The sequence below is a fragment of the Condylura cristata genome, unplaced genomic scaffold, assembly GCF_000260355.1.
Source record: "Condylura cristata isolate star-nosed mole 26May11 unplaced genomic scaffold, ConCri1.0 scaffold00001, whole genome shotgun sequence".
Taxonomy (NCBI): domain Eukaryota; kingdom Metazoa; phylum Chordata; class Mammalia; order Eulipotyphla; family Talpidae; genus Condylura; species Condylura cristata.
Genome location: NW_004567102.1, coordinates 10079894 through 10103537, shown reverse-complemented (window position 1 = coordinate 10103537; position 23644 = coordinate 10079894). Strand labels below are relative to the sequence as shown.

Here is a 23644-nt window from a genome sequence, read left to right as displayed (position 1 = left end):
AAATACTTTTAGATTTACAGAAAAGTTGCAAAAATAGTACAGTTCTCATTTTACATAGAACACTTATTAAAACCAAATAATGTACACTGATAATATTCAACTACATATGTGAATTCCACTGGTTATCCCATTAATATCCTTTCCCTGTTCCAGGATCCAACCTTTAAGGTGCCATGACTCCTCCATCTTCTCTAATCTGTGACATTTCCTTGGAATTTTCCTTTTTTTTCTGACACATTTTTTAAGAGAACTAGACAATTACTTTCTCAAGTTAGGTTTTGTCTGTTGTTTTCTCTTGATCAGATTGCAGTTATACATTTTTGGTAAGTGATACGCTCTTTTTGGTGTATCATTGAGAGGTACATGATTTTAATATGTCTTGTTACTGTTATTATCCATTTATCCACAATCATTTAGTTGAAATCGTATTTGCAGGTTTCTCACTATAAAGTTACTATTTTTCCTTTTGTAACTATTATCATAAAAGGGATACTTTGAGACTATATAACCTGTTTCTCTTCAAGCTTTGAATCACTAAGTATCACTGACTGACTAGTAAAAATTACTTTATAGTAGTCCAATGGTGATTTTCTTCCCATTCATGTAAGTTTTTATGACAAATAAAAAATACCACATACTATTTATTCAGATACATACATAAAGGTATGAATAACAAACCCCCTTATATACTTGAGAGTAAACATAGGCTAGTGATACTATTCTTTTTTAAGTTCTATTTATTCATGCATACAAAACTGGGGTACAGGCCAGAGGTGCGAGGTGCAAAGGGCATTGGGAGGATCCATCAGAGACAGAGTAGAGCACAAAGTATTGTCAAAGTATACTAATGAGGGGAGCAGCAGGCGAGACAGCAGAGGTCTGCTATGCCATCTTGGTCACCTCTTGGGCGGGGGGATTTAACTCATGCTTAAGTGGTTGCAACTCGGCTTACTGCATAGTGCTGTGCTTTTTAACCCACTGTACCACCAGGGAGAGCCCACACTAATGATATTAGTTAACATTGTTAGTAATCTGGAATAAGTAATATAAAGCAGTAGCTCCCAAACTTTGCTGAAATTTGTAATCACCTAGGAACATTCAGATAATATCAAAATCTGATTTCTACCACCAAACAACCTAATTTATTTTGTATGGGTGTTACCTGGGTATTGTGATTTTTTTTTTAAAGATTTATTTATGCATACAAGAGCTGGGGTGTGGCCAGAGGTGCAGCAGGATGAGAGGATTTACCAGAGACAGAATGGGGAGTAGAAAAGGCAGAGCAACTGAAATACACTGCTGAGGGGAGCAGCAAGCGAGACAGCAGAGGTCTGCTGTGCCATGTGGATCACCTCACTGGCTGAGGATGGAAGTGAACTGGTGCTCCAGTGGCTGGGAATTGCCTCATTGCGCTGCAGCTTAACCTGTTGCTATACCAGGGAGGCGCCTGCATTGTGATTTTTAAAAGCTCTTCAGGCTATATGTAGTAGGGACAGCAACCACTGACTTTAAGTAAATATAACACTTATGGAAACAACGGTAATTCATGATTCAAATATGAGAAGCCAGGTTGCACAGTTGAGTAAACACCCAACTGTATTCTAAAAAAAGAGTCAAGAATTAACATTCACTTTGAAAAAGTGCCATGCCCCTACAAAGCTGAAAGATCAGCTTTGAAAAAGAAAGAAAACAATGAATCTTAAAAATCCGAGTAGTGAAGGCATAATTTCTTATAAATTCCAATTGACCACTCACCTAAAACAGGCAGAAAGTGATAATTTATAAACGTGAGAAATCAAAGCGGTGGCTTGAACAGGTGCTAGAAAAAAAAATAGTAAATGCAAGAGATCTTTAAAGATGGAAAATGAAACATTCTGCCTTTCTAAGTAAGGATTACACTACTTTTGTCTCTAACACTTCAAAGTGGCATAAATGGCACGAACCTTCAGTGATTGTAGTTATTAATCTTTAAGCGACTAGGTTTATCCCAACCTATACAAATATGGTGCTGATCAACTGACGATACACTCAAGGAAATTAAGTAAACACAAAGTTTAAGAGCTACAGGGAAAATCTTTTTCTTATGGAAAAAATTTCCCACAGTACAAGGGCCATATTTGTCAGCTGTTTTCTATTTTAAGTATTTTAGGTTTAGTTTTGCCACCAGCCATTACTACATCAAAAAACTGATAAACAATACGAAAAGTTTGGAAACAACGATACCGAACGGTCCTAAATTCTCTCACCAGTGTGGCAACCCCTTGATAAACTGCCAACCGCAGACGCCGCGGATGCTGGGCTCGGTGTCGTCTACTAGAACGAAGATGAAAGAGACTTGCTAGAAGCAGGCCAGTCGGTTTCGAAAGAAACGGTGACGACGGAGCACCCGATGGAGAATCCTTGCGTTGACAAACGCCCGCACAGCCCAGAAGGGTTCAGCCGAGGCCAGCCACTGGGCAGCTAGAGCTCTGGACAGAAGTTACACTCCGCGCGCAGCCGAAGGGCCGTTGACGCGCTTGCGCAGTGCACCCTTCCGTCTCCCGCTCCGCCCACCGAGCAGCAACCGTCACAAGGGAGTCGCCACTTCCGCGGGCGCGTGCGCAGTGACGAGTCGGGCGCGTGCGCAGCACTCGGTCCTTCCAAGCTGGAGCTTCTGGCCCTCACGCTCCTCCTCCAGCTCCGCACCTCCCCACCTCCCCCCAAAGCCTGCCGCGGCCCGGTACCAGCGTGTGGTCCCGCCTAGGCACCATCCGGTCCTCGTGCTCCCGGGACAGCCGTGGAGCGTGTTAGCGGCGCGTGGCGCTAGCCATGGCGATGGATCAAGTGAACGCGCTGTGCGAGCAGCTGGTGAAAGCGGTGACGGTCATGATGGACCCCAGCTCCACCCAGCGCTACCGGCTGGAAGCCCTCAAGGTAGCTGGGGTCTGCACCCCGGGCCTGCCGCGCCGCGAAACCCTTTCCCACCCCCAGCAGACCCGGCACCGCCCAAAACCCTGGTGGTCTCCCGACTACGTAGCCCCTGGACCGCCCTCCCTAATCCCCGGGGGTCGGATGGGGGGTGCTTCTCCTCGCAGTCTTCTGCCTCTTCCCACTCCCAGCCTTGTCTGCTTGCCGAGACTACCTTTCCCAGGGAACGCTCCGGTGCCTAAAAGCTTCTCATCCCACCACTTTTTGCTGCCCTCTTATCCTTTTCCCACTTCTGTTCACTCTAGTTCGCAACACGACAACCTCCGCTGCCGGCTGGACCTATTTAATCTCCCAAAGCCCCACATCTTCACATCCAATCGTCTTTCCTAAGACGCACGTGTCCATCCCGTCCCCGACAACAGCCACTTTCTTTATGGTTTCCCTGCACTCAAAGAGTTACCCTGCTGACCTGCTCTAACTGAGCTTCAGCCCCTCTGGAGCCTCTTTGCTCACATTGTTACACACCTCTAACTTTCTACTGTGTCTTAGGTACCGCTGGGCTAAATCTCATACCCCCACCCCCATGTTTTTTAGTGTGATATTCTTAGACGATTTTGCGCGAAGATGAACTAATACCACTTACTTTGCATTTTAACAAGGGCACTTTGGTTTCCTGAAAGTAGTGTTTTTGAGTCCCAGATGCTGTACACCCTACTGGTGTGTTGCTATTTGGGAATGCTAATACCATAAATACGAACTTATGCTCACTTCAAACGATGTACGTATGTGAACTATTAGAAATGACCACTAGGAAAAATAACGTGTTCTGCATGTTTTCAGTGATGTAACTTCATGAAGTGGAGTTGTAAAAAACTTTACAATACAGATATATGCTACCGGATTTGGAATCAGAAAAAAGTCGGTTTCTACTTGTTTTTTATTATGAAAGGTTAAATATGCACACAAAAAGTGTATCCTCCAATGATCTTGTATATACCCACCACCTAAATTCAGCAGTTACATTTGCTTTATCGCTTTCTTTCACCAAAAGATTTTAAAGCAAAACCTAGAAAATAGTCATTTCAAGCCATTATACTTAATGGATATCCTACAAATAGTTTTTTTCTCAGTTAGATTAGTTTGTCTTTTTTAATTTACCTAACTGGAACTACCCAAGTAACGAAAATGTTTGTTGTTTTATTCCTATAATATTGAGCTAGATTTTGCAACTTAAAAGTACAGTTCAGAGAGTTTCTTAAAATGAAGGGTTTTTTTTAGTTCTCATCTTCTCTTGGTTCCCAAGGGAAATACTAATTTTTTTTCTTTCAGTTTTGTGAAGAGTTTAAAGAAAAGTGCCCTATCTGTGTTCCCTGTGGCTTGAAGTTGGCTGAGAAAACACAAATTGCCATCGTTAGGCATTTTGGCCTTCAGATCCTGGAGCATGTTGTCAAGTAAGAAACTTTTGGATGTTACCACCAAAGTCTGTGAGAAAGTAAATCTTTATTTCTTATATAACTCATAGAGATGCTCTTTACATGAGTTGAAAAGAACAATCCCCAAGAAGAAGTGAATGATTCCCCAAAGTTTATCAGAACCTCACGGGAATTCGCTCCTTCAAGGATTAACCTTTTCCTTCTATGTAAAGTTGTAATTTCTTCTGTGTAAAACACAAGGTACATAAAGCACTTAGCTTTCCATGAATGTTTGCTAATAGCTGTTATTCATTTAACCAACATTTATTGAGCTCCTACTTAAGATGCCAGTAGAACTCAAAAGTCTTAGAATAAATTAGTGAATGGGTAAATCAATCTCTCATTTGGCATTGTGCCTTTAATTTTTTTCTAATTATTATTAAATTTGATAGTGTGTGAAAAAAAAAAAATTGAAGCTGTGTGACATCCTAACGGTCTGGCCAAAGCAGCATTATATGACAGTAACTGAAAACCCTCCTAACTTAAGTGTCCTACCCACTCTGTTTGCCAGAAGAATCAGCTTGTAAGATTTAGCTTCAGTTTTTTGCACTATTTGTGTACTACCTTGTAACCAGCACAAAAAAGGAGTTAGTGGTATCAAGATTATATTTTTCCACTTATGCTGTATTTGTCCCAGATGTGTTTTTGCTTTTGGTCTTTAAAATCAATGGGAAAAACTGATTTGTCCACAAATTCTTTATTCTGATTAATGAACTGCTGTCTATATAAAACTCTTACCTCAATTTTATTTTTGTTCTTTGAAGAATATAAAATCAAAAGTATAGCTCTATAATGAAATCACAAACAGGAATCAAAACTACTGTGAAAAGAAGACTTCTAATGTGGTTCTGTTGACTTTATGCATTTTGGTGGCCAGGTTTCGATGGAACAGCATGTCTCGATTGGAGAAGGTCTATCTGAAGAACAGTGTCATGGAGCTGATTGCAAATGTAAGGAATGGTTGCTTGGAAGACTTAATGTTTCCAAGGTAGTTTAGACAAAGTATGACTTCTTCAATGTAGCATTTATATAAAAATTCACTGGCTCTACCTAGATCAAACAGGATACTTTATATCATATTAAATGTTATCTTTAAGGTAGAAAGCACCACCATCACAAGAATCCTAATTCTTCACATTTCTTTTACGAGGCTTAATTAATCCCTTATATGATGACTTTTTTTTTTTTTAAGGTTTATTTTTATTTATTTATGCATACAAGAACTAGGGTGTAGACCAGAGGTACAGGGGTGAGAGGATTCACCAGAGACAGAATGGGGAGCAGAATAGGCAGATCTACTGAAATAAACTGCTCAGAGGAGCAAGGGGCCAGATTGGGGAGGTTTTCTGCACCCTGTGGCTTAGCTCCCTGGCCTGGGATCAAACTCCTGTTGTAGTGACTTGCCAATAGCTTGATAGCTCTGAGACTATTTTAGATGGGAGGTCCCTATTTTAGAGGGGAGGCCCCTGACTTAACACTTTTAAAATATAAAGACAAGGACAAGAGAGTAAACATTTTGAGCAGATAGTAAGATTGTTAGATCTAAGTTATACTGAAACATTGTCTACTTTGCTTTTTGTTTCCTTTCATTCCAGAATGAACTATGATATATGATATTAGCAATAAATGTATGCAGGATGAATTTGTTTCAGGAAAATGTGACTTGTTTCAAGAATATGGCTTAAACATGTTTTAAATCTGTTGTTTTTTTTTCTTTAAGATTTATTTTTATTTATTTATGCATACAAGAACTGGAGTAGGGGCTAGAGGTACTGTGGGTGAGAGGATTTACCCAAGACAGGGTGGGGAGCAAAACAGGTAGATCAGCTGAAACACACTGCTAAGGGAGCAGCTGGTGAGACAGGAAAGGTCTGCTGTGCCATGTGGATTAGCTCCCTGGCGGGGGATCTAACTAGAATCATAGTGGCTGCCAGACACCTTGAGGAAACTGAGCCTTTAACCCCAGTGCCTCCAGGGAAGCCCTGTTGTTGTTTTAACAAAAGGCATGGAAGTCCTACCCCTTTCTCATTCCAAAGTCTTTGCCTTTAATATAAAAAGAAATTACTTTCCAATTTTTTTAATTAACTTAGCTGATTGGGACTTATATTTTGCAATTTTTGAGGGACTCAATAGAAGTCATTTATTAATCTTGTTATGAATTTCCTCCCAATATTGAAAAGTAGAATTTCCTAATTGGCATGATTTGGTAGGTTATTTTTTGGGTCTGGAACCCTCAAAATATTTTCTATATAAATTATTGTACTAGCACTCCTGTATCTCTAAAGTAATTTACCAGTTCATATCAAATAGTAATGTTGTACTTTTGGATACTGGATGAACCCTCTATCAAATTTAGAAGAACAGAGCCCAATCAAAACCTTTCTGATTCTTTCAGTACTAAAACTATTGATAAAATACTCAGTTGCTTTCCCTTTATCAGCTTCTCAAAGTGCTCTTTCTTTCTATATTCTTCTATCATTGTTGACCCTCCCACAAAATGAAATGACCAATTAGAGAGTATCTTCAGTTTACAAAGGGAAACAGTGATGTCGTCTTTGCTCTGTAACAGCCATTTTATTAGCTGATGCAACCATTACTTAAGCTTTAAGTGGGAAGAATGACTAGTAAGAATGCAGGACATATGACTCAGATATGGAGAACAGGTTTGTTTATTCTGTTTCAAAGCAGGCCTGCTGATGAATTTTGTACACCTTTAACAGCCCGGTTTTTTTCCCCATGAATTCAGTCTAGCAGATCTCTTAACATCTCTTCTTCTTTCTCAGGGAACATTGGACATTTTGGAAGAGGAGAATCATATAAAAGATGTTCTGTCTAGAATTGTAGTAGAAATGATCAAGCGGGAGTGGCCACAGCACTGGCCTGACATGCTAGTAGAATTGGACACTCTTTCTAAACAAGGGGTATGGAATATAGCTAAATCAATTCAATTTCCTTTTGTTTGTTTTGTTTTGTCTTGGCTCTTCAGGGGTTTGTTTTGACAACAGAAGAGAACCTTTGGGTATTCCTATAATGAAAAATGTTTTAATTTAATTTAGTTTATTTCTATTACAGGAAACACAGACAGAGTTAGTGATGTTCATCCTTTTGCGACTGGCTGAGGACGTAGTGACCTTTCAGACATTACCACCTCAAAGAAGAAGGGATATCCAACAAACATTAACTCAGAACATGGAAAGGATCTTCAGCTTTCTACTAAACACACTTCAGGAAAATGTAAACCAGTATCGGCAAGCGGTAAGGAACACCCTCTCTCTCAAAAGTCCTGTTTTCTTCTATGAGTGATTTTGTTTGTTTTTGAAAGTTAATGTAATTTTCAGCAAGGAAAGAGGATATATCTAGTTCAACGACATAGTCATTTTCTAAGCTAAGAAGAAACAGATAACAGGAAAAAGTGGAATAATTTTCTAAGAAATTCCGTTCAGTGAATTTCATGTCTGTTAGGGAAAAATCCTTGTCCAGTAAGAAAATTCTTAAAATAGTGTAAAAGTGAAAGTTAGCTCCAAATATTTGAAAATCTCTGATTGGTCAGGGTAATTATCCATGTTGTCTTATTTCCCATCTAGACCTGACCTCTTTTTCAGTGAAAACTTCCAGTTTTTGTTTTCCTTGACTACTTGATTCTTTGTATTTTATTCTTCCTGATTAGGATTTTCTTTTGCAGAAAGAACAAGCTTTTGTGATATTCATCAGAGATCCTCAGAAGGAGACTGAAAATTAACCTAGTTTGATGGTTCTCAGTGGGGGTGATTTAGTCCCCCAGGTTGTCACAATAAGAGTGGCTACTGGTGTCTAGCCAGTGGAGGCAAAGGGTGCTGCCACACCTTCCATAATTCACACAACAATTCCCATTGATAGAGAATTATCCAGTCCATAATGTTGATAGTACTTTCTAAAGAACTCTGATTTAGAATCTTCATAATATATACTTCATAGAGGATTAATTAAAATTAGTTACTTTTTGTGCCCACAGCAGTATCATCAGGTTTATTGTCAGAACTGTGCTAGATGCGTGCAGAGTCATTGATAAGGTTATGAGCTATTGGGGTGGGGAAGAACTCAGTGAGCATCTAAAAAACTTAAAAAATTTTTTCTTAATAAACTTAATAATTTTTTCTAAGCTTTCATCAGCAGTCATCATATTTGTTTGAAATTTACATGTTATTTAATCCTCAAAACAACCCTAAGAGAAAGTATTATCTCTGTTTTAGGGGTAAGGATTCCAAGGTACAAATTCTAATGTTGAAGATCCCCTATAAATGTTTATGGGATTTAATCTATCCTCTTTTTTATTAGAATGGACTGTTTCCTCCAGAATTTATCCTCTTTTTCAAAAGAAAATATCTGAGAAACACTTGGCGGCTCCAGCTAGCTTGCAGTGCTACATCCTAACCCATGCGCCACCAGGGAGGGCCCACATTTGCATTATATATATATGAGGATAAAGAAGATATTTTCATTTCTTTTTCAGATATTTAATCCTAAGAGGAGGAGAACTGGGCCTCCCAGGTGGCGCAGGGGTAAAAGACAGCACTATCAAAATATCGTCAGCCACTGCAGCATGAGTTTGATCCCTTGCCAGCCAGGAAGCTGACCTTGCAGTATGAGTTTAATCCCCTGCCAGCCAGGAGGCTGACCCACATGGCACAACAGACCTCTCCTGTCTCGCCAGCTGCTTCCCTCAGCAGTGTATTTCTGTACATCTGCCGGTCTCCCTGTTCTGTCTCTGGTGAATCCTCTCACCTTCCGGCACCTCTGACCTATACCCCAGTTCTTATATGCATAAGTAAATAAATCCTTAAAACAGAAAGAGAGAGAACAAATAATGAATACTTAGATATCTTAGAAATCTAGTCAACAAGCCAGGAAAGGACTGATTGGTTATAGTCTCACATAAATTAGAAATGTATCCACTGTAGTCTTTACCTTTGGTTTCATTCTCTCCATCTCTTGAACTCCATCTCTTGAACTACCACTTGTGCCTAGAACACAGCAAGAGCTGTCTTTGGTACCTTGAACATTTCACTTTTTTATTTTTTTAAAGATTTATTTACTTATGCATACAAGAACTGAGGTGTACAGGTAAGAAGTGCAGGGAGTGAGATGATTCATCTGAGACAGAGTAGGGAGCAGAACAGGGGATCTACTGAAACATTGCTGAGGGGAGCAGCAGGCAGGTCAGGAGAAGTCTGCTGCACCATGTGGGTCACCTCTCCAGCTGGGAATCTCATGCTTCAGTGGCTGTGGATGGCTTCATAGTGCTGTGATTTAACCTGTTGCAACATCAGGAAGGGCCTTAAACATCTCACTTTTATCATAAGTTCCTTCTCTGCTTCCATCACCCATTCTAGTACCTTCCCAACTGGGGAGGAGATTGAATGGAAATAGATAAGGGACAAATGGGAGTACATTTCTCCTATCACCTGGCTCCTCTACTGGTCCCAGAGGCATAGACAATCCAAATGAGACTGAAAGAACTGTTGGAGTGACTGGACTTGGCTGCTGTCAGTTGGATCCCTTTTCCTTCTTGGGCAGAATAAGTAGATAGTGGTAAAAGGTTTCTACTTAGCTATACCCCCATTACTGTTGATGAAGCCTTAATACTGAATAAAAATATTTTTTAAGTTAAAAAAATAAAACAGATGTTTTATGATTCTAATGGTAGTAAGTTTTCAGGTATATGAGAAGTTAGAACTGCTTGAATTGTTTCTCAACTGTCTTCAGGAGTTACTCTTAACTTCAAAAGTGTCTCAGAAAATACATAATTTTATTTTTTGATATTTATTTGTTTTTATTTATTTTATAAATACATTTTTTACAGTATTCTTCATTTTGTACATTTTTTCATCTCACTTGTAATTCCCATGGATTTCCCACCACCACTCCCCCCCATGTGCCATCACCATATGCTCTTCCCACCCCAGTTTGGATCTTGTTCTCCTCTCCTGCCCCACAGAATGGCTCTGGTTTATAGTTGTTAGTTGATGTTCTTTTTTAATTTATTATAATGTGTGTGTGTGTGTGTGTGTGTGTGTGTGTCTGTGTGTGTGTCTGTGTGTGTGTGTCTGTGTCTCTTTTCCCCCATCCCTTACACTCCTGCAATGGAAACCATCTGGTATTTTTCTTTTTCTTTTTGACTTATTTAACTAAGCATGATCTTTTTCAGTTCCATCCATGTTGCCACAAATGGCATGTTTGTCTTTTTTGATTGCTGGACAGTATTTCATTGTGTATATATACCACATCTTCTTGATCCAGTCATCTATTTTCGGGCATTTGGGTTGATTCCACATCTTCCCTATTGTAAATAGGGCAACAATAAACATAGGGGTGCAGGTGTCCTTTTGAATTATTGTTTTTGTGTACTTTGGGTATATACGTAGGAGTGGAATTACTGAATCATATGGAAGCTCCATTTTTAGCAGTTTCAGAAACCTTCACACATCTTTCCATGGTGATTGTACCAGTTTGCATTCCCACCAGCAGTGTAGCAGAGTTCCTTTTTCTCCACACCCTCTCCAACATTTATTGTTGCTTGTTTTTCAATATGTACCATTCTCACTGGTGTGAGGTGGTATCTCATTGTGGTTTTGATTTGTATTTCCCTTATTATGATGTTGAACATTTTTTCATATGCCTGTTGGCCATTGCATTTCCTCTTTGGAGAACTGTCTTTGTAGCTGCTCTGCCCATTTTTTGATGGTATTGTTCACTTTATATTTGTTGAGTTTCATCCACTCTTTGTATATCTTTGTGATCCATCCTTTATCATTCATATTACGTGAAAAAATTTTCTACCAATCAGTGGGGTGTCTGTTTTATGTACTGTCTCTTGTGCTATTCAATTTGATGTTGTCCCAGCTGTTTATCCTTTCTTTCACAATCCTTACTTTGGGTAATATATCCTTAAAGATGTTACTGAAGTATAGGCTGTGTTTTACCAATACTTCTACATATTTTATGGTTTCAAGTCTTATGTCCTGTGTCTTAATCCATTTTGAGTTGGTTTTTGTGTTGGTGCCGGGTAGTAATCTAGCTTCATCTTTTTTGCACATAGCAACCCAGCTTTCCCAGCACCATTTGTTGAACAAACTTTCTTTGTCCCACTGAAGTCTTTGCTCCTTTGTCAAAGATTAGCTGTTCATAAAACTTTGGATTTATATCTGGGTTTTCTATTTGATTCCATTGGATTGTATGTCTGTTCTTGTTCCAGTACCATGCAGTTTTACTTATTATGGCTTTGTGGTATAGTTTGAAGTCTGGGAGTGTGATACCTCCATTCCCTTCTTTCTTACTCAGAAGTGTTGGCTCTTCAAGGTTTTTTTTTTGTGGCTCCAAATGAATGTCATCAATATTTTTTCTATTTCTCCGAAAAATGTCATTGAAATTTTTATAGGGCTAGCATTGAATCTACAAATTGCTTTTGGTAGGATGGCCATTTTAATTATTTTATTTTTGCCAACCCATGTAAGGCATCTCTTTTCATTTCTTTGAAACACATTAATTTTAAACACTTACAAGGTATACATAACTTAAAAAGTTTAATGGAATTTGAAATATGAGGTAACACTCATAATTATTCATTTACTGAACAGACATATTTCCATCTATTTAGTATCCTTATATACATGGTCACAAAGTTTATTCATTTAATTTTTTTTTTTAAGATTTATTTATTTATGCATATAAGGTCTTGGGGTACAGGCCAGAGGTGGGGGTGTGTGAGAGGATTCACCCAAGACAGTGAGTGGGGAACAGAATAGATGGATTGACTGAAATACACTGCTGAAGGAGCAGAGGGCAAGACAGGAGAGGTTTGCTGTGCCTGTAGATTGAACTTGTGCTGTAGTGGCTGTGGATAGCTTTCATAGTGCTGTTTTTTAACAAACCCTTGCACCACCAGGGAGGGCCCCTAATTTCATTTTTTTTTCCACCATTAACATTACATCATTTCATTTTACCATGATCAGCTACAGTTTCTTTATTTTAATGTGGAAATGATACTAAAGCTTTATTTTAAACTGTTACTTCCTTCATCACTAGCAAAGCTGGTCATTCTTACTCTTCGTCTGTTGTATTTCATTTTAAACTGTGTGCTTAGGATCCTAATATTCTAAAAAGTTTGTATAAGTGCCTTATATTAACTTTTGTCATATTGTTGAAGTTAAAATAACGTGCCCTTGTTAGGGAAAATATCAGGTATGTGTCCTTAGTAAAGTTGTATTCCTTTCCAAGATTAAAAGTTCATTCAGTATTTGAAAATCCTTACTGACAAGCCTTAATTATGGGGGTGGAAAGTTATTACCTAGCCTTTTGCTCATTAAATACATTGGATCCTTATACTTCTTTTCTTTCAGAAGACAGATAATTCTCAGGAGTCAAAGGTAAGAGTTCTTTGTGGAGTTGGAAAGAGTCTTCTTTAAGCCTGTCAGGTACACATATGTATGCACTAGTCGAGGTTGAGCTCTGTCTTATTTTATTTGATCATTGAGTTATGATAGAGAGAATAAAAATGATAGTATTTGAGATTTATTGAAGGAGATAAAATGGCCATATGTATTAATGAGGTCTTATTTCTTATTGAGAATGCTGTTATTTAAAAAGTGATTGTATATCACAAGAAAACCTTTGAACTCCCTACCAGTGACTGTTATAGATTTAAATCAATTTAAAAGAAAAAAAATTATTATTTTTTTGTTTTGTTTTTGTTTTTAAATTATAAAATAGAAGGAGCATGGGAATAACCAAAGCTTCTTTGTTAATGTGCAGTTAATGGTCAAAATCATTTTTTCATGCAGGCCCAAGCACACTGTCGAGTAGGAGTTGCAGCACTGAATACTCTGGCAGGGTACATTGACTGGGTATCCATGAGTCATATTACTGCTGAAAACTGTAAACTCCTGGAGATGTTGTGCCTGCTTCTGAATGAACAGGAACTTCAGTTGGGAGCAGCTGAGTGTCTTCTCATCGCAGTCAGCAGAAAAGTAAGTTAACACTTGAAAATGACTTTATCCACAGAGTCTCTCTGTGTGTGTATGTGTTTAATATTATGTTGTAGCTGAAAGACTTCTAAAAGTATGGACTTTTTTATTGGACATCAATGTATTACAAGCCTCTGAGCCCTTTGGATGAGAATTTGCCAGTATTTTATGGATTCATTGCAGCATGTAGAGATTTTACATACTACTTGGTTCTTAACACAATTATGAACCTTGGACATCATACTTAAAAAACCAAGGTAAAAGTAATGCTAAAGTTTAACATGCAGTGTTACGTCAAAGATTCTTAGAGGTTAACACTGACTATATACATTCATGTGTCCTACTCACACAGCTCTTGGGAAATGCATCACTAGGTGATCCTTTACAAATGGTAGAGTGTAATTACACAAACCTACACTGCTAGCTGTGTGTGCGCTGTGGTAACCTATTGGAGCCATCATTTTATATATGGTTTATCTCTACCCAAACATTGTTAAGCAACCTAATATACCTAACTTTGATAGCATGATTCTTTTCTCCACAGACATGTTGTCTTCAGATGTAATTTACTTTATGTGTTTGTATGTGTGTGTGTATGTGCATATATATACATTTACATTATTCTTTTTTTAAAAGATTTATTTATTTATGCATACAAGAACTAGGGTATAGAGTGTGAGAGGAGTCACCAGAGACATTGTGGGGAATATCTACTGAAATACTGCTGAGGGGAGCAATGGGCAGGTCAGGAGAGATCTGCTGTGCCATGAGGATCACCTCCCTGGTCAGGGATGGAACTTGTGTGGCATTGGCTTGCATAGCTTCATATGCTGCACTTTAACCCTATGCTTTGCTTTAACTCCCCCCCAGGGAGGGCCCTCATTGTTCATTTCAAAACAATGTTTACATTCCCCTCCCTACCCCAGGTGTAGACCCCATAGAATTTCCTCCCTGGGCCCTCCTTGGTGGCACAGCCGGTTAGGATGCAGCACTGCAAGCTGGTCACAGCCACTTCAGTGCAAGTTTGATCCCCAAGTTTAATCCCCGGCCCCGGAGGTGACCCACATGACGCAGCAGACCTCTCCTGACCCACCCACTGCAATGTACTGCAATGTACTTCGCCTATCTGCCTGTTCTGCTCCCAGCTCTGTTTCTGGTGAAGCCTCTCATTGCCCCTGCACCTCTGGCTTGTTCCCCCATTCTGTATGAATAAATAATTATTATTTTAACTTACTCCCCAATTTACCCTGTAGTATTTCCTCCCCCAGTTTGCTGTGCACCATCACCACAGTCCCCTGTGCTCCTCCCTTCCTCCTCCTGATGTCTCTGCAAAATGTCTGATTTATAATTGTCTGTTTTTGTTTTATTGTGTTTTATGTTGTTATTATTTTTTCCCATGTCTTATTTGGTTTCCCTGCATTCCTCCTATAAGTGAAACCATCCAATATTTTTCTTTTTCCTTCTTACTTATTTCACTGAGCTTGATCCCTTCCATGTTGCTGCAAATGGCCTCAGTTTATTTTTTTGGATTGCTGAGTAATATTCCATTGTGTATATATACCACATCTTGATCCAATTGTCTATTTTGGGGCACTTGGGTGGTTTCCAGGTTTTACCTGTTATAAATAGTGCTGCAGTAAACACAGTGCAACTTTACTGTTTTCAGCATGGTAGCCCCACATGTTAAAAAATATGTCTTACCAATTTTTGGTTTTAAATAGTTGACCTTTTTCTAGTGTTTAGTTAGCTGCTGGGCTGTGTGAGAATTATATAGAAGTGAATTATATTTAGTGAGTGTGTTTGATTATACAGAATATAATAATAGTGAAGACTCAATAATACTGTTTATATTACCTGTGTTTCTCTAAAACTGGATATAGGGCAAGTTGGAAGACCGGAAACCTTTGATGGTCTTATTTGGAGATGTGGCCATGCATTATATACTAGTTGCTGCACGGTGAGTATTTACATTTCTGTGTGTTTTCTTATTCTTTATTATTTTTAGGACTTACTTGTATACATCTGAAGTTCCTGTCTATGTTCCTGAGAGTGTTCTTTGTAGGAAAACCAGGCAGTCTTTTAAAGGAACAATTCAACCATTTTGAAGACCTGATGCTGGAAATAAGTTGTGGCACCAACCCACTTTCACAGTTTTTCCTATTCTCCCCACGCAACTCATTTTGTTTCTTGGTCTGTTTTGATTCACAAGCCTCCTAGTAGCCTTGGTAACTAGGCCAGAGAAAGCTCTGGTCTGCTGAAGCAGAATCTGACTTAGGGCCTCCCTCAATTATAGACTCTGGATAATCCTACACGCTTTTAATCAAAATAATCAATATCTGAAGTGCTGAAGCTCTTTAAAAGTAGCAGGAACAATGTGCTCTATGAGACATATGTGCGTAAAACTTGTAAATACATCTTATGTCCTATACTAATGATGTCCATTTATTTTCTCTTAGTGCTCTAGAAAGTATTTAAACATTTCCTGATAAGTGTTTCTTACTAGGATACCAGACTTTTTCACAGACAGTTGAAACTGTCATAGTACTACCTTTTCAATAATTTGACTTGCTCTTGTTCTCAAGGACAAATGAAAAGATGTGAGGCGCATATATATTGCCTAAAAACTTTCTTACTGCCAAGCCTAGCACAATTTTTATGACGACTTTCCTGTGGAGACTACAGTTCTGTTTTAAATGATTCCTATCTTTTGGGTGACCATTGTAGTTAGTTTTTTTTTTGCTTTTTTTTTAAAGATTTATTTATTCATATAGAGCTGGGGTACAGGCCAGAGATGCGGAGGGTGAGAGGATTCACCAGAGACAGAGTGGGGTGCAGAACAGGCAGATCGACGAAGTAAACTGCTGAGGGGAGCAGCGGGCGGGTCAGGAGAGGTCTGCCACGCCATGTGGTCTCCTCCGGAGCAGGCGGGAATTGAACTCATGCGCAAGTGGCTTAAGCTTCTTAGTGCTGTGCTTTAACCCACTGCGCCACCAGGGAGGGCCCTGTAGTTACTGTTTTTTTACATTCCATAAATACCATGATATCTACACTAAGGTGTCCCATCTTTGTGCTCCTGGATCCAAATGGTTAAAAACCAATGATTTAAAACCAAGCAGTCATATTCCAGAGCCTGTACTATGAACCATAACACCATTTATTGCCCTTCAACATCACTAGAACTTAGTGTTGCTTATTCCAAGGGCCATGTTTTTTATATTGCATTCTGTTGCCTTCAGACTACAGCTAATAACAGCTGCTGTCCACTCTAGTCATTAATTCTTGTTACTATGAATAGTCCTGCATCTTTTCGGTTCAGGTTTTACCACTAAATACTTTATAATAATGTATATATTTTTAAGTTAACAGCACTTGTGTTCTGTGCTCTAAAACAGCAGGTAAGGGATTACAGACCTTAAGTAAATGATTTAATGAAGCCCAGAGCTATGTTTCTATTGAGTCTTTGTTTTTTAATACTTCATTATTTTAGAGCAGTTTTAGGTTCACCACAAAATTGAAAGGAAAGTACAGAGATATGTCCTTGCCCCTACATTTACATAGTCCCCCAATTATTAAAACGGTGTATTTGTTAGAACTGATGAGCCTCCACTGGCATTTCATAATCATCGAAAGTGCGTGGTTTATCTTAGGGTTCATGCTTGTTGTTGTATATTGTGTGACTTTTGACAAATGCATAATGACCTAGGTCCAACACTTTTCTAGTATCACCTAAAGTATTTTCTCTAACCTGGAAATCCTCTGTGCTCTGCCTATTTTTCCCTACTTTCCGAACTCACTCCCTGACAATTGATCTTTCTATTTTATCCATATTTTTTCCTTTGATAGAATTTAATCTAATTGGAAGCATACAATGTGTAGCCTTTCAGATTGGCTGCTTTCACATAGTAAAATATGTGACTTTTATGACTCAGTTCTTTTCATGCTGTATAATTTCATTATCTGCATGTATCAAAGTTTAAACATTCAACAGGATATGGTTGCTTCCAAGTTTTGACTATTATGAGTAAAGCAACTATAAACAATTTTTTATAGGGTATTATGTGGATTTAAAATTTGAACTCATTTGGGAAAATAAAAAGAGCACAAATGCTAGATTGTCTGCTAAGAATATGCTTAGTTTTATAAGAAGCAGTCAGGGCCCTCCCTGGTGGCGCAGTGGGTTAAAGCACAGCACTAAGATGTTAAAGCCACTTAAGCCTGAGTTCGATCCCCGCTCCAGAGGTGACCCACATGGCACAGCAGACCTCTCCTGACCCATCCGCTGTTCCCCTCAACCATGTACTTCATCAGACAGCCTGTTCTGTTCCCCAGTCTGTCTCTGGTGAATCCTCTCACTGCCCCTGCACCTCTGGCCTGCACCCCAGTTCTGTATGCATAAAGAAATAAATCTTTAAAAAAAAGAAACAGTCAAACTGCTTTCCAAAGTGCCAGTACCTTTTTGTATTTGCATAAGTAAAGTGTGATAGTTCCTATTATTACACATCCTGATTAAATTTGGTTGGATCAGTGGTCTAGATTTTGGCCATTATAATAGGAGTATAGTAGCATCTTGGTTCATTTAATTGATGATAAATAATGTGGAACATCTTTTCATATGCTTAGTTGCTATCTGTGTATCTTTCCTGGGATATATATGTTAAGGTCTTTGGCCCTTTTTTGTTGTTGTTGTTGTTAACGACTTATTTATTTATGCATACACAACTGAGGTGCAGGGGTGGTGAGAAGACTCACCAGAGACAGAATGGGGAGCAGAGTAGGCAGATCCGCCAAGTGCACTGCTGAGAGGAGCAGTGGGCGCGAAAGGAGAGGTCTGCTGCCCTGTGGATCACACCTGGGGCCCAGGATCGAACTTGCACTGAAGAAGCTGCAGCTACCTTGTAGTGCTATGACTTAACCTGTTATGCCACCAGGGAGGGCCTTGGCCCATTTTTTAATTAAGCTGTTTTCTTGTTGACTTTTAAGAGTTCTTTATACATTTTGAATAATGGTTGTTTTAGATGTATCATTGCAATTCTGTGACTTGTCTTCTCATCCTTTTGATTATATAGTCCTTTTAATTTTGTCAGTAGTATAAAGACTTGTTAAATGTATCCATAGAGATCTAAGTCCTTCCTGGGTATCAACTAAAGTCTTCTATACAGCCTTAATGCATATAATTATATGCATTGTTTTATGGAGTCATACTCAGACTTTGATATTATCCCAGAATACCCAAGGACCATGTATAGCCTCAGAAATAGAGTGTCCCTTGGGAGATAAGATTGCACGAAATCCTGCTACTCATCAATCTTTCGGTATTTGTTTGGCTTTTTTTTTTTAATTATTATTAACTTTTAGTAACTGTTGAAGCACAGGTCACATTATAGCTCTATTTAAGACCCTTTGGCTCTTTTGATGTGCAACTAATAACACTATTCCTCATCTTACAGGACTGCTGATGGAGGAGGCTTAGTAGAAAGACACTATGTCTTCCTGAAGAGACTCTGTCAGGTGTTGTGTGCCTTGGGCAATCAGCTATGTGCATTGCTGGTGAGCCTTAGTTTCTGGAGAGTTTTGGGGCCATTTGAGGAGAGAATTTAGGAAAATATATATAGATGTGTAAAAGGTGACAGATGCCACTCATGTTAGCCTGGTTGGAGTCATTGTCCTAAAAATCATATGATTCCATTAATTTAAGTTATTTTAATAGGGCTTGAATGATACAAACTTCTTTTTAAAAAGTCAGTTATTAATATCAACAACAAATATCTATATCTTTTATACCATATTGTCAACACTACTGTTATGATTTTGATACTTGTAAAACATCAGGCTGCAAAGTATATTACCTTTTTAAGGCCTATTAGATTATGAAACATGGATTTGAACTAAAAACCCCTTTTCCTAAGTCTAAAGGTATATTATTGGATCATAAAAGAAAATTATAGTCTAACTGACCTGGAAATAACTGTTTAGGAAAGTATTTAACCCTCAGTCTTATAAGTTGAAGGTAGATCATTGGTATTTGCAAACATTTGTACTTGATGTTATGCCTTTTTGTGGTGGCTTGCATCATTAGAGCTTCAGGCATAAGGTATATACTACTGAGTAACTATTTGCTGTATTGGGTCATAGAGATGTAAATAAGCCAGATCTGAAAAACTAATATGGATTTCTTCTTTCTGTGATTTCTTGAATCAATGTTTTCTTTTGTTTTACTGTTTTAACACAGAAGAGTTTCAGGAATAATGAAATGAGTTTTAATAATGATGATTAAAGAGGTAAGGCAGCTTTCCTATATTGGTGAGCCCTGGAAATGATGCCTTCCTTTCACTGCAGGACACATAAAGTTCTTTTAGAACTTATTTTTTCTCAAAGTGAATATTACCTTGAGATGTTATTATCTTTATAATAAACAAAAGATTAATCATTTGGCTTTTTTTCTCTTATCGTCTCTCAATTCAAAAATGCTTATGTCTTCACAGCCCTACTGGATTCTCAGTTGAGCCCAATACACTGAAGTCTCAGCACCATGTTCTTTGTAATTTTACTCTTTTTTCATCAAGTTGGTTCAGTCTGCCCACCATTGCCACTCTGCCCCTTATAATATCATTTTCCCAGAGCATACAGAGAACCAGTGCCCTTCTTGTACTGTGTAACTCTGTGGGGTTGATGCTTGTCACACTTCTTACAGAATATCTGGCAGGTTTTAACAACGTTCACCATGCCTGCGAGGACAAGTGCAAAACTCCTCCCACCATTCAACCCCATCAGTATCATTAACGTCGTGATCCTTTCATTCTACAGGGTGTGGATTCTGATGTAGAAACACCAGCAAACTTTGAAAAATACCTGGAATCTTTTCTTGCTTTCACAACCCATCCAAGTCAGGTAAATTTTATGCAGGTAACTTCTTGATATTTTAGTTAAATAAATCAAAGTCAAGCACCGTGGCCTGAAGTATATACACTTGTGTACAAAGTATGACTAAAGGGACCTAGAGAATAATTATAGCAGCATTGTTGAGTCTTCCTGAACCAAACATGGTTCTGTCTAGGTCAGCAGCTTCCCCCCTCAGGTAATGCCATTCTGATCATGTTCAGTTAGGTATGAGAGGTATGTCCTAGGTGATTTGCTGCTAAAGATATTTTATAACAAAAGTTTGATTGTATTATTAAAATTTTAAATTTTATTTGTAATATCACTTAAGAGTCCTATATTCTTCCCTGCATAAAAGAGAAAGGGTTCAACTTGTACTCCAGAAACTAAGACCTTATTAACGGGTGGTACATAGCAAATAGTCATAATCAATGCATTGTAGTATAGACTATTTCAAAGTATCATAGGTTTAATTCCATGAAAAACTACAGTTGACTATTCCTGAGCCAAGTGATAATCTTGGATTTAAACTCTTAACATCCTTCAGCTGCGTTTTTCTGCTTTTCCCTTTAGTTTCTACGCTCTTCAACTCAGATGACTTGGGGAGCCCTCTTTCGGCATGAGATCCTGTCCCGTGACCCTTTGCTATTAGCAATAATACCAAAATATCTTCGTGCTTCTATGACCAACTTGGTCAAGGTATGCAATGGTAATCTGAATGTTTGGGATATAGATGAATAAGACCTTGATTAGCATCATTAACAGCCCTGTCTTAGTCACTAGATACTTTCTTTGGGCATATTATTTTCCTGTTCCTCAAGAAGAAAGCGTTCCGTACTAGTTTTTTGTATTTTGGAGCGCTTACATGCTAAATATTGGATTAAGTCTTAGGAAAAAAATAGTAACTAGTTAAGAAAAGTGGCCATGTCCATACAATATGGTAGGTAATTACTTTTCAGAGGTTAAATGTAGATAGGAGGTAGAGTCAGAGGATTCCAAGAAGTGATATGTAATCATTTCTGAAGGTCTAGTGAGATTCTTAAGAAAGATGAAAGAGCAGGGATTGAGATAGACGCAGAGCTCTATCTTATTATTAAGAGTTGCGTATGAATTCCTTGAGATCTGGTAGGAGCTCTTGCAGCTGACAGCTGCTTAATCTTGATTTGTAAAGCTAGTGAATGGCACCCAGAAATAGTTCCCTAATTTGCTCAAAAAATTCATATAGTGCATAACATACCAGGTTTTAACTTTCTGCCACAGTCCAGTACTTTTTAATTGAAAAATACAAAATTCCATGCTTATTCTTAAGGTTCAGCAATTAAGAAAACAATAGAACTCTCAATTTTTTTTTACTTGTTGTATGTTGTATTAGCATTTTCTTAGGACATCTTTTTATCTGAAAGCCACCCAAACAAATTTCAGAATTTGATTCTCTCTAAGGATCTTGGAAGTATCAAATAATTGTTCTTTTTTGTACAATTCTCAGAATTATTGAACCTAGGAACAAATTGTGGACTTAGGATAGAGGAGAAGCAGTTATTTATCAAAATGTCTCTTGTAAACCCTTAACTCTTCTTAAATTAAAAATCATTCAGATGGGCCCTCCCTGGTGGCGCAGCGGGTTAAAGCACTACACTAAGAAGCTTAAGCCACTTCCTCATTGAGTTTGATCCCCACCTGCCCCGAGGAGACCACATGGTGTGGCAGACCTCTCCTGGCCCGCCCGCTGCTTCCCTCAGCAGTGTACTTCGTCGGTTTGCCTGTTCTGCTCCCCACTCTGTCTCTGGTCTATACCCCAGTTCTATATGAATAAGTAAATTTTAAAAAAAAATCATTCAGCTGGGCCTCCCCGGTTGGGCAGGGGTTAAAGTCTCAGCCGTGTCATACTGTTTGCCAGCCACTGCAGCATGAGTTGATCCCCAGCCAGGAGCTGACCCACATGGAGCAGCAGACTTCTCCTGTCTCCTGCTTGCTCCCCTCAGCAGTGTATTTCAGTAGACCCACTTATTCTGCTCCCCATTCTGTCTCTGGTGAATCCTCTCACCCCTGCAACTCTGGCCTACACCTCAGTTCTTATATGCATAAATAAACAAAAAGCTTTAAAAAAAAATCATTGAGTCTGTGGAACTTAAGACTTTTGGAAGATTCATCCCTACTCTAATCATCTTTCTCATTCCAGATGGGCTTTCCTTCTAAAACAGACAGTCCTAGCTGTGAATATTCTCGATTTGATTTTGATAGTGATGAGGACTTCAATGCTTTCTTCAACTGTAAGTGATATTAATCTGGAATTTCTCCTAACAGTCTCAGAATGACATCTAGTCTTATGAGTCAGAATGCATAATCCATGGGGTTCTTTATTAAGGAGCCTCAACTCTGGAAAATGACCTGCTTATAGTTAGTTTCACACTGAGAGGTGCTCAGATTGCACTCATTCCTTTTACAGTGTTGTTATATACACGCTGCCTTTGTGCTTTGATATATAGAGATAGTTACTGTAATTAAGGTACTCTTGATTTTTTTTATACTTAGGATTTCCTACCATTCTTAGTTTGTAAGTCTTTCTTCGCAGAGAGAGGAAAAACTCCTGTATGCTAATATCCAAGAGTTCAATTCTGAGTTTTCTGTAGCCTGTCTCCCCTCACCCTTTTAAAATAACAAATTTATTGAGATATAATTCATTTACTATGCTCTTCAATCATTTGTGGTATTATGATTCAGTGGGTTTTTGTTTCTCATCTTTTTGAAATTGTGTATCTGTCACCCTAGTCAATTTTAGAACATTTTCATGACCCAAGGAGAAACCAATTCCCAATTCCCTCATACCTCTCAGCACTGGGCAAGCACTAATATACTTTGTTTTTCACCTTTCACATAAATGGAATTATCCAATAAGTGGTCTTTAGTAACTGCTTTCTTTCACTTAGCATAATGTTTTTAAAATTCACCCATTTTGTAGCATGTATTAGGATTACATTTCTTTTCATTGCCAATAATATTGTGTGGATATATACATTTTTGCCTATCCATCATATGTTGTTGGATTGCTTTTACCAGGCTATTAAGAATAACATTTCTGTAAACATCTTGTGCAATTTTTATATGGGCATGTTTTTCTTTCTCTTTGGTATAGGCTTAGAATGAGTTACTGGATCTTATATTAATTCCATGTCTAATGTTTTGAGGAACTGCAAGGCCGTTTTTCACAGCAACTATGCCATCCTGATCTTTTAATTCCAACAAATATGGGAGATTACTTTTAGTTTGCCATTTATAGGATCTAGCTGTAGGGCAGCTTCCAGAGATAATTTATTTTTGGAATTTTCTGGGTTTGTTTTATAATCAAAGCACAAGTATGCAAAACAGTCTCTCTGATCATTTTCCCCCCCG

The 23644-nt window shown here is 38.4% G+C and overlaps 2 protein-coding genes across 5 annotated transcripts in view; one reads left to right on the top strand and one right to left on the bottom strand.

Annotated features, from left to right (window-relative positions):
* The window catches only part of POLH (polymerase (DNA directed), eta), a 24590-nt gene extending 22106 nt beyond the window's left edge, over positions 1-2484 (bottom strand). For 2 of the 3 annotated variants that reach the window (XM_012735170.1, XM_012735229.1), the window contains exons 1-2: positions 2247-2484; positions 1756-1819 (exon numbers count right to left, since the gene is read on the bottom strand). The gene's annotated coding sequence lies outside the window, so the exon portion shown is untranslated. The remainder of the gene's footprint in view (positions 1-1755; positions 1820-2246) is intronic. The other variant, XM_012735203.1, reaches the window with a different exon arrangement.
* Positions 2485-2652: 168 nt separating this feature from the next.
* The window catches only part of XPO5 (exportin 5), a 50081-nt gene continuing 29089 nt past the window's right edge, over positions 2653-23644 (top strand). The window contains exons 1-12 of one of the 2 annotated variants that reach the window (XM_012722574.1): positions 2653-2913; positions 4237-4358; positions 5257-5329; positions 7163-7300; positions 7452-7634; positions 12755-12781; positions 13196-13381; positions 15259-15335; positions 18826-18925; positions 20183-20266; positions 20828-20953; positions 22434-22524. In XM_012722574.1, coding sequence (XP_012578028.1) covers positions 2809-2913; positions 4237-4358; positions 5257-5329; positions 7163-7300; positions 7452-7634; positions 12755-12781; positions 13196-13381; positions 15259-15335; positions 18826-18925; positions 20183-20266; positions 20828-20953; positions 22434-22524 — 1312 coding nt within the window. In that variant the 5' untranslated portion in view covers positions 2653-2808. The remainder of the gene's footprint in view (positions 2914-4236; positions 4359-5256; positions 5330-7162; positions 7301-7451; positions 7635-12754; positions 12782-13195; positions 13382-15258; positions 15336-18825; positions 18926-20182; positions 20267-20827; positions 20954-22433; positions 22525-23644) is intronic. The other variant, XM_012722582.1, reaches the window with a different exon arrangement.